General features: G+C 46.8%; 1 protein-coding gene across 1 annotated transcript; it reads right to left on the reverse strand.

Annotated features, from left to right (window-relative positions):
• Nucleotides 1–1,810: 1,810 nt before the first annotated feature.
• Nucleotides 1,811–7,037, reverse strand: LOC117425239 (adenosine receptor A1-like). The gene is made up of 4 exons (XM_034042043.3): nt 6,400–7,037; nt 5,315–5,612; nt 3,531–3,778; nt 1,811–2,900 (listed from the first exon to the last, which is right to left on the reverse strand). The coding sequence occupies exons 2-4, from the start codon at nt 5,519–5,521 to the stop codon at nt 2,261–2,263; spliced, it is 1,095 nt and encodes a 364-aa protein (XP_033897934.2). The 5' UTR covers nt 5,522–5,612; nt 6,400–7,037; the 3' UTR covers nt 1,811–2,260.
• Nucleotides 7,038–10,889: the final 3,852 nt, after the last annotated feature.

The raw sequence follows: 10,889 nt of genomic DNA on the forward strand, positions 1-10,889 counted from the left end.
GGCATTCACCCTCTGCTGGTGGAGGTGGCGGAGGCAGAGGCAGCTCCTGCTGCTCTGCTCCTGGTGGTGGTGGAGACAGAGGCAGCTCCTGCTGCTCTGCTCCTGACGGTGGTGGAGACAGAGGCAGCTCCTGCTGCTCTGCTCCTGACGGTGGTGGAGACAGAGGCAGCTCCTGCTGCTCTGCTCCTGACGGTGGTGGAGACAGAGGCAGCTCCTGCTGCTCTGCTCCTGGTGGTGGAGACAGTGGCGAGGGCTCCCAACCCTCTAACGCTGGAGACGGCAGCCATGGCTCCTCTCCTGGTGGTGGTGGAGACGGCAGCACTGGCTCCTCTCCCTCGGGCGCTGGAGATGGCAGCGATGGCTCCTCTCCCTCGGACGCTGGAGATGGCAACAATGACTCTTCTCCCTCTGGCGCTGGAGAAGGCAGCGATGGCTCCTCTCCCTCTGGCGCTGGAGATGGCAGCGATGACTCTTCTCCCTCTGGCGCTGGAGATGGCAGCGATGGCTCCTCTCCCTCTGGCGCTGGAGACGGCAGCGATGACTCTTCTCCCTCTGGCGCTGGAGACGGCAGCGATGACTCTTCTCCCTCTGGCGCTGGAGACGGCAGCGATGGCTCCTCTCCCTCTGGCGCTGGAGACGGCAGCGATGACCCCTCTCCCTCTGGTGCTGGAAACAGCAGCGGGGCCCCTCCCATATCTGCAGCCAGTTAGTTGAGCACCATGGCTGCGATGTCTGGGAGGGATGCTGGGTGGTGTTTCTGTTCCCAGGCCTCCCAGCGCTCCCCATCTCTTGCCCACAGGAGGTTGATCACAGCAGGGAGGGTGTCCACGATATCCCTCTCAGGCTCCGCCAGCCAGTCCCAGATCCCCTCTGAGGAGAGTGGACCAGTCCGCCTCGGAGGATGCAGAGGCAGCTCCTGCTCCTTTCCCTCGGACGGTGGTGGTGGAAGTGAAACCAGCAGGTATTCTTCCCCTGCTAGTGGAGCCATTGGCTGTGGACACTCGGCCTCCCCCCTCTTGGGCTGTGGACGGACCGACCCCTCATCCTCCTCCCACATGAGCGCAGGATGTTCAGGCTCCTCCCTCACCTGCCATGGAGGGGGTTGGTCGGGTGCTACATGCCCAACCTCACCAACGGCGAAGCACCATTCCTCACCCCTCAGACAGGTGAGGCAGACGTCCAGCACAGCAGAGACCCGGCGGGACTTGCGACCAGCCCCGCGATGTTGCACCTGCTGCTGCTGTTTCCTCCTTCTTCCCATTATTTAATTTGAAAAAAAAACGAACAAACAAAAAAACCGCCCTTTTCTGTCCTGGTCCGGCTCTTGGAGGCGTTGTTTGTCCCACGCAGGACACCATATGTGACAGTCTGGCTCGCAGTGGTGAAGTGGATGACGTCACGGACCAGGAAGTAACTGACACCAAAACAGTGGATGGGCGGGTGAAGCTGAATGCTATTGCACTCAGCGTATTTAATAACAAACAAAACAAAAGATTTAAACAAAACAACAAAACACAAAACAAAAGGGCACGAGGGCCAAACGAATAAACAAACAAGTAAGTGTCGTGCTGGATACTCCAGCACGTTTTAGCAATTGTTTTTAACTTTCCTTCTTTCTCTCCACTCTCCACTCTCCACTCCCCACTCCCCACTCCCCGTACTCTCCTCCCCACTCCCCGTACTCTCCTCTCCACTCCCCATACTCTCCTCTCCACTCCCCGTACTCTCCTCTCCTCTCCACTCCACTCCACTCCACTCCCCGTACTCTCCACTCCACTCCCCGTACTCTCCACTCCACTCCACTCCCCGTACTCTCCACTCCACTCCCCGTACTCTCCTCTCTACACCCAACATCAAGTGCAGAGAGCTGCAGGTTTATATACTCTGGCCGAGGGATTAACTAGTTGTTAATTATCTTATTATCCCTCGGCCAGAGTCTGCACGCGTTTGGTAAGGATGCATGACTGTCAGCTAGTTAAATAATCAGTAGTTGATCAGCCATGCATCCTCACGGGGTTTTTAAATATATAATAAAAGACGCTGCGCTTTTACCCGCGCCGCAAACAAAAATACAAATAATAATACATAGAGGCGGGACACTCCGCCACAAGGGGTAACAACTATGAAATACACTTTTCAATTATTTCAACATTAATTCAATTATGATGGTTCTGAGGGCTACTTATATGAAGCATAATAAGATGAAATGATAATTTAACGATGTGCTATATAATATACATGCTATGATGTAAAGAAGGCATCAGTACTCCTCGTGCCCCCTGCCCTGGCTTCCCCGGCCCTCAGGCTGCCTCAGCGTGCTCTGCAGGGCCAGCATCATGTCCTGATTCTCGTAGAAGTACAGGAAGGGGTTGGCGGCGGCGCTGCAGAGCGCCAGCAGGGTGGCGGATGGCAGAGCCCAGAAGGGCAGGGTGCAGGCTGGGCAGAGCAGCAGGGCCAGGTTGAGCAGGTGGAAGGGCAGCTTGGTGAGAGAGAAGCAGCTCACCACCTTCACCATGGCGAAGGCCATGCGCCGCTGACGCCAGTAGAACTGTCCTAGCTTCCCCAGCCGGCCCCGCGCCTGCTGACTGTGCGCCCGGACCTTCAGGAACACGCTGGTGTAGAGGCCAGACATGGCCAGCAGGGGCAGCAGCATGCAGCCCACGAACAGCACGTAGACCAGGTAGCGCAAGTCCATCACCTCCCGGTACCTGCAGCCCGGGACGGGGCTGCTGCTCGTGTCGTTTCGGGGGTCCCCCGCATGGCAGCCCGGCTCGTGGGGGTGCCTCTGTTTGGAATAGTTGTTGAACCCCATAACGGGCAGGAAAGAGACGACGATGCCAGCTAGCCAACAGGAAGTGAAGTGAGCCGCCACCCTCCCACGAGTCATGAGGGATTTGTACCTGGAGGAGGAAAGCAGGACAGAGCATAGCACAGTACCATAGGGAAAGCAGGACAGAGCATAGCACAGTCCCATAGGGAAAGCAGGGCAGATCATAGCACAGTCCCATAGGGAAAGCAGGACAGAGCATAGCACAGTCCCATAGGGAAAGCAGGACAGAGCATACCATAGGGAAAGCAGTGCAGAGCATAGCACAGTCCCATAGGGAAAGCAGGGCAAAGCATAGCACAGTCCCAAAGGGAAAGCAGGACAGAGCATACCATAGGGAAAGCAGGGCAGAGCATAGCACAGTCCCATAGGGAAAGCATGGCAGAGCATAGCACAGTCCCATAGGGAAAGCATGGCACAGGGTGAGCAAGCACAGTGAAAGCATGGCAGAGCATAACCAAGCACTGTGAAGCACAGCAAGGCTTGATAAAGCATATTAAAAAAAACATGGCTAACCATGGTAAACTGTGGTAAATACATGACATAACCATGGGGAAAAACTGTAAAAGTGGTATGCAAAAATACTGTGCAGTACAGTAGTGTGTCTGTCACTGTGCACAGTATTTTTGCAAGCTCCATTTTGGCTCCTCGTGGAGCCTTTTCCTGTTCGAAGCTGTGGACTCCAGTTTCCTGCGCTACTCACCGGGTAGGGTAGGCCACGATGTGCCAGCGGTCCACAGCGATGAGCAGGTGGTGCAGGGTGGAGACCACGGCCCAGGAGAAGGTGAGGCAGGCCAGCCACAGGCAGGAGCGGAAGGGCAGGGGCAGCTCCAGGGCGAGCAGGAACAGCAGGGGCAGAGAGAACAGCCCCACACCCAGGTCAGAGAACGCCAGCGAGATCACAGCCAGCGTGGTGACATCACGAGAGGAGCAGCGCCGAGACAGCAGCACCTGAGAGAGAGAGAGAGAGAGACAGGGAGAGAGACAGGGACACAGAGAGACAGGAATAGAGACAGGCATAGAGAGTCAGGGACACAGAGAGACAGGGAGAGAGACAGGCATAGAGACAAGCATAGAGACAGGGACACAGAGAGACAGGCATAGAGAGACAGGGAGAGAGACAGGCATAGAGACAAGCATAGAGACAGGGAGAGAGACAGGCATAGAGAGGGATAGAGACAGGGATAGAGACAGACATAGACAGAGATAGAGACAGGGACACCAGGAGACAGGGATAGAGACAGGCATAGAGGCAGGGAGAAAGACAGGCATAGAGAGGGATAGAGATAGGGATAGGGAGGGATAGAGACAGGCATAAAGAGGGATAGAGACAGGGACAGAGACAGGCATGGGGAGGGATAGAGAGGGATAGAGATAGGGATAGAGAGAGGGATAGAGACAGGCATAGGGAGGGATAGAGACAGGGATAGAGACAGGGATAGGGAGGGATAGAGACAGGGATAGAGACAGGGATAGGGAGGGATAGAGACAGGGATAGAGACAGGGATAGGGAGGGATAGAGACAGGGATAGAGAGAGATAGAGACAGGGACAGAGACAGGCATAGGGAGGGATAGAGAGGGATAGAGATAGGGATAGAGAGAGGGATAGAGACAGGCATAGGGAGGGATAGAGACAGGCATAGAGAGGGATAGAGACAGGGATAGAGACAGGCATAGAGAGGGATAGAGACAGGGATAGAGACAGGGATAGGGAGGGATAGAGACAGGGATAGAGACAGGGATAGAGACAGGCATAGAGAGGGATAGAGACAGGGATAGAAACAGGCATAGAGAGGGATAGAGACAGGGATAGAGACAGGGATAGAGACAGGGATAGAGAGGGATAGAGACAGGGATAGAGACAGGCACAGAGCGGGATAGAGACAGGGATAGAGAGGGATAGAGACAGGGATAGAGACAGGGATAGAGACAGGGATAGAGAGGGATAGAGACAGGGATAGAGACAGGCATAGAGAGGGATAGAGACAGGGATAGGGAGGGATAGAGAGGGATAGAGACAGGGATAGAGACAGGCATAGAGAGGGATAGAGACAGGGATAGAGACAGGCATAGAGAGGGATAGAGACAGGGATAGGGAGGGATAGAGACAGGGATAGAGACAGGGATAGAGACAGGGATAGAGAGGGATAGAGACAGGGATAGAGAGGGATAGAGACAGGGATAGAGACAGGCATAGAGAGGAATAGAGACAGGGATAGAGACAGGCATAGAGAGGGATAGAGACAGGGATAGAGACAGGCATAGAGAGGGATAGAGACAGGGATAGAGACAGGCATAGAGAGGGATAGAGACAGGGATAGAGACAGGCACAGAGCGGGATAGAGACAGGGACACAGAGACGTGTAGATTTCAGGACGTTTCAGTCAAAAGTTTTCAGTTGTGTAGAAAGAAAATCATAATCATTTAAACGCTTTGTATAAATCCACAAAAAACACTTTTTTCCCATGATACACATCAATACCTACCTTCAGAATGGACACGTTCCCGGTGGCTATGAACAGGATCAGCACCAGGCAGGCAGGGAAGATGACGGCTATGAAGACCTTGTGATTCAGCGTGGAGTCTCCCAGCTCGCCCCACATGTAGCTCTGGTTTGTGAGGCGCTGCTGGGATCTCCTGAGAGTCAGATTATGGATGTCCACGGGCACACCCCAGGCTCTGGACTGTTTCATTGTAGAGTAACGCAGTGGAGTCTCCTACAAGATCCTGCAAGACTGCAGCGCGATCCAAACGATTCTGATGTTCAAAGTGCCAGGTTCTACGCTATGAACACAACAATTGCAGTGGTGTTTATCCAAGATCCTGTGAGATTTCAGTGTCTCAGCAGACTTGTAATCAGTTGAAATTTGGATAACTTATCAAGTTTTCAGACTTGGTAAGTTATCCAAATTTCTTCTGGATATTACAGTTGAAATTATCTTTCTGTGGTCTGCATATATATTTTTATTCACAATTTGCTGATAATTATGTTTTTGCATAACAGACAGCGCCACTGCCACTACTGATGGCCAAATGCTGTAACTACAGTTTGTTTACTTGGTTGGGCAAATTCTAGCTGGTTCCATTGTCTACAGTTACTGCAGTTTATGGTGGTTGATGGAAGCAGCTGAATCTATTTTTTGCAGGAAATCTTCAGGTTAATGTCAGTTTGCAAAAAACAGTGTGACAAACGTACGTACACATGGGGGTCACAGGAGTAGAAAGGTCACACTGTGTGCATCATGTGATTATAACTGACACACAGACAAATAGAAAGACAGAGACAGACAGACCGACAGATAGACTGAGGCAATAAGAACCAATAGACAGACACACAGAATGACAACAAAAAAACAAAACTGATAGATAGATAGATAGATAGATAGATAGATAGATAGATAGATAGATAGATAGACAGATAGACAGTTAAAACAGACAGACAGATACATGCATCGATAGATTCTGAGGATAAGTATGGTGGATTAATGGACACACAGACAGACAGATATTTACTATAGCAGATAGATGAACAGGTAAACAGATAGACAGACAGTAGAGAGTTTACACTAACCTTTTCACAGGAGAAACTCTCTCTAGTTCTGGGATAGCCACTCAGCTTGCTGCATCATTAGAACCAGCCTTTGAGAAGTTTTACAAAATGACTTAAATGGAAGTTTACAGACCTTTGCAAGGTTTGAATAAAAATCAAAATAAATCACGAGATTTAATGAAGTGCATTTGGAAAAAATAAGAAAATCTGCGCAGTAGGGTTTCACTGAGCAGCACACAAGAAAGAGGAGATGAGAACTGAGTCAACACGGCTCTCACTGCCAGCGCCAGCGTTCACGGCATGCTGGGAAGAGGAGCGTGTTTGTTTAGACAGCGGGGTTTGTTTGAGCTCAGACTGCCTCTGCGCAAACAAGACCGGAACACAAACCACTTCCACGCTCTGAATCTCTTCAATTCTTCTGAAGAAAAGAAAAAGAAAAGGATTATGTGGATGTATTGGATTAGAGTGTACTACCCGGTTTAGAATCCTTATTGTTAGTGATCATACTTGTCAATAAAATGTCAATAAAAATATGTGTAAAAGAATATTGTGTTCAGTTCTGCCCTCCACAGAGAATATAGACATGCTAGGGAGGACTGAATCATGTTTAAAATGTCACTGTCTGTTCGAAACTCACAGACACCAAGAGGACAGAGAGGAGCGAGAGGGAGGGGGGAGAGAGGGGGGATGGAGAGAAGGAGGGGGACAGGGGAAAGTGAGGGAGAGAGAGGAAGATAGATACAGAGACAGGAGGCATGTGGAGAGAGGGAGGGAGAAAGTGGGGGAGAGAGGGAGGGAGAGAGGGAGGGAGAAAGAGGGAGGGAGTGACATGCCCGGTGAGAGAGAGAGAGAGAGAGAGAGAGAGGGAGAGAGGGAGAGAGGGAGGGAGAGAGTGACATGTCTGGTAAGTACTTGTTTTTCTTCTTGGTTGGTGCAATCTGCTCAGGTCTCAGATATAAAGGTTTGTTTCTTTATCTGTGTCACAGCAGTGAATAGACAAGCTTGTGTTGCTTAGTGAAGTCACGTCAAGGTTTTATAAAATTCATTAAACAGAGATATGCTGCATGGGATCTGCAGGGACTAACAGCTCTAATAACTCAATCAATAAAGCAGTGTTTGCATCAATACCCCACAACAAGGTGTGTGTTTGCTGATGATGTCAGAGTCATATCAGCGCTCAGTGTGGAGAAACAGATACTGATTAACCATATTGTAATAGAAAGACAGTGTCAGCCCACTACTCAGACCCTGTGCTCTCTTTCTTTCTTTCTGTCCTTTTTTCTTTCTTTCTTGCTTCCCTTTCTTTCTTTCTTTTTTTGAATAACTAATTCAGTTACATTAGCTCATTACAGTCTCAATTGTTAAGGCAAAAATCCTGAAACTATTAGCACGAGCAAAACAGGTAACACAAACACCAAAACGGACTCCTCATTTGCAAAATTACGAACACATTTCTCTGGTTAACACACACACACAATGCAAAATTCAAAAAACATCTGCATGGCTCACTTAATGCAATTCCATCACTTGAATACAAGTTCAATAAGCAAGCGTCTTGTTTTCAGAACACATATATCTCTATGCTGTGGCTCTCAATTAATGCTCATTACTTTGAATGCACATTCCACACATGGGAGTGCACAAGTGATCGTGGTAGTTTTGTGGTATTCGAGCAGCAATTGTAGACCATGTCGTCAACTGCAGTATGACATATAAGCAAAGCTGGCAGTGCAACCAAATCTGCGGCAAGCAACAGCTGCATCTATAATTGGTTTTGAACTGAGAATAGGTATGAATAGCAGTACTTTATGTAACCTGTTGTATTTATAGAGTTTGTGGCTTGCATGTATTGTAACACCAGAACAAGAACTGGACTTTGCAGATCTCATCTCGGCCAACAATGACATCCACCTTTGTGAGATACAAAGCTACATAGTTGCACACTAGGATGTTTTTCATGATGGGAACAGCATTCGTGTATCAACCACTGACCGCGCTCTCATGTCAACATGAAGGCCCTTCTTGCTTGTTTGGTTGTTAGTATCTTATTGATCCCAGAATCTCATCAAGCAGCTTCTTGAAGGATCCCAGGGTGTCAGCTTCAACAACATTACTAGGGAGTTGGTTCCAGACCCTCACAATTCTCTGTGTAAAAAAGTGCCTCCTATTTTCTGTTCTGAATGCCCCTTTATCTAATCTCCATTTGTGACCCCTGGTCCTTGTTTCTTTTTTCAGGTTGAAAAAGTCCCCTGGGTCGACATTGTCTATACCTTTTAGAATTTTGAATGCTTGAATCAGATCGCCACAGTATTCTTTGTTCAAGACTGAATAGATTCAATTCTTTTAGCCTGTCTGCATAAGACATGCCTTTTAAACCCGGAATAATTCTGGTCGCTCTTCTTTTTCTAAAGCAGCAATATCCTTTTTGTAGCGAGGTGACCAGAACTGAACACAATATTCTAGATGAGGTCTTGTAAAGTTTTAACATTATTTCCCTTGATGTAAATTCAACACATTTCCCAATATATCTGAGCATTTTGTTGGCCTATTTTTATAGCTTCTCCACATTGTCTAGATGAAGACATTTCTGAGTCAACATAAACTCCTAGATCTTTTTCATAGATTCCTTCTTCAATTTCAGTGTCTCTGATATGGTATTTATAATGCACATTTTTATTGCCTGCGTGCAGTACCTTACACTTTTCTATATTAAATGTCATTTGTCCAGTTCTGAATGCTGTCTACATCATTTTGAATGACCTTTCTGTTAACAGTATCAGAAACTGTGCTTAGCGATTGTGAGAAACTAATAAAGTAACCACAGAGTAAACCTGCTATTTGCAGACAAGGACCTAGAATTACTTTTGACTTGTAATATTTTCTGTCAGTTTTTGTGTCTGTACTTAATAAATTGGTGTTATTAATTGATCCTGCCTTTGTGTCTAGTCTGTGGTGTTCTTTGTAAATCCTTGCTCTTATGCACATTGATTAGAACTAATTACCTCTTATTAGCTTTATTAACATGATCACTACCCTCCTTTAAAGGATAACTATATTTAAAACCCATTCTCTTACCTCTTATTAACTAAAGGAGTGCTAACCAAGGCTCATTTAAAATCCATGCGTTTACTTTTTAACAGGACTCATTAACATATAACCCAACTGATTATGGCATATTTAGGATAACTATAATATTACAAAACTATGCTTATTTAAACATTGGGAATCAGTGAATAAAGTTGAGTTGCTATGATTTTCAGCACCACTAGAGGACACCAATGTGTCACAATCACACTGACCAGGCCTGAGCCTGCTGCTGCTGCTGCTGCTTCTGGTCTATCTGAGATCTGAGCAGATGATAATCCAGGAAGAAAAGAAGAAGAAGAAGAAGAAGAAGAAGAAGAAGAAGAAGAAGAAGAAGAAGTATAATATATAAAACTATGGCGATTGAAACTCAGGGAGACTGTGTGAATCATTGTTGGTGCTTCTGCTGTATAATATATAGAAAACTATTGAAAAGTAGGTAGACTTGGCCTTTTCTAACCGTCACTCATTTCAGAACAGTGTTTGAAAGTCGCTATATAGCTTGCCAGTCCCTGAGTGTTTTGATAACCAGGCTGCAGTAATGGCTGATGTCTGGTATTCAGAGAGTACTTTCCATCCTTGATTACTGTAGCCAGGTTGGCTGAGCACTGACAGGAATGTCACCCACTGATGTCAACACAGAAAATAACTAACAGACGTCATTCACATCTTCGGTCATTTAGCAGAAGAACCACAAGCTATCTTTCTATTAAAAGACTTGTTTTGTTCTTTAAAAAAATGCTTTGCAAAACTGAAACTTGTAATAACTGTCACATTGTATTCATGGAAATTAATTATTAGACTTTGCACGTACAGAGGACACCACACATGATTCAGACAGATACCCTGAGATCCAGAGATTTATATATTATAGCTATATTTATATATTATAGTTAGGGCTTCTAGTTTTTGGTTTTTATTTTCCATCTCTCTCCCTCCCTTTAAACCTTAATTAATGGTTGTTAAGCCTTAACTGAATACCAGATTGTTTAAATTAGTGACGCACTAATGGAAACTAACGCAGTGGAAAATAATAAGCTGAATAGGGCGATTAGAGCCAGAATGAAATGCAGGTTCAGATAGAATCAGGTGAGATTAATGCACATCGTTTGTGAACTCAATCAAGATATGAGGGTAAAAAGAAACAACTTCCTTTGGTAATTAGTGTTTGATTAAGAAAGCGAATCGACTCAAAATATGTTTAAAGGGACCTCACGTGATCAAAAATAAAACCCGAAAACTAGAAGCCCTATTTATAGTTATATTTATATACTACAGCTATACTTGAATGTTTCTAGTGCTTATCAGAGGCATATTAAAGCAGCCTTGGTTAGCACTCCTTTAAAGGGGACCAGTTATAATGTTAATACAACAGCTAATACAAGGTAAGAGAATGGATTTTAAAGATGGTTAGCACTCCTTTGAAG

This window comes from Acipenser ruthenus, chromosome 20 (genome assembly GCF_902713425.1).
Source record: "Acipenser ruthenus chromosome 20, fAciRut3.2 maternal haplotype, whole genome shotgun sequence".
Taxonomy (NCBI): Eukaryota; Metazoa; Chordata; class Actinopteri; order Acipenseriformes; family Acipenseridae; genus Acipenser; species Acipenser ruthenus.

Coding starts and splice junctions, on each gene's coding strand:
- LOC117425239 (XM_034042043.3), bottom strand. CDS start 5,521: ATGAAACAGTCCAGAGCCTGGGGTGTGCCCGTGGACATCCATAATCTG. Junction 3,779..5,314: donor GGAACGTGTCCATTCTGAAG/GTAGGTATTGAT, acceptor TCTCTCTCTCAG/GTGCTGCTGTCTCGGCGCTG. Junction 2,901..3,530: donor ATCGTGGCCTACCCTACCCG/GTGAGTAGCGCA, acceptor TTCCTCCTCCAG/GTACAAATCCCTCATGACTC.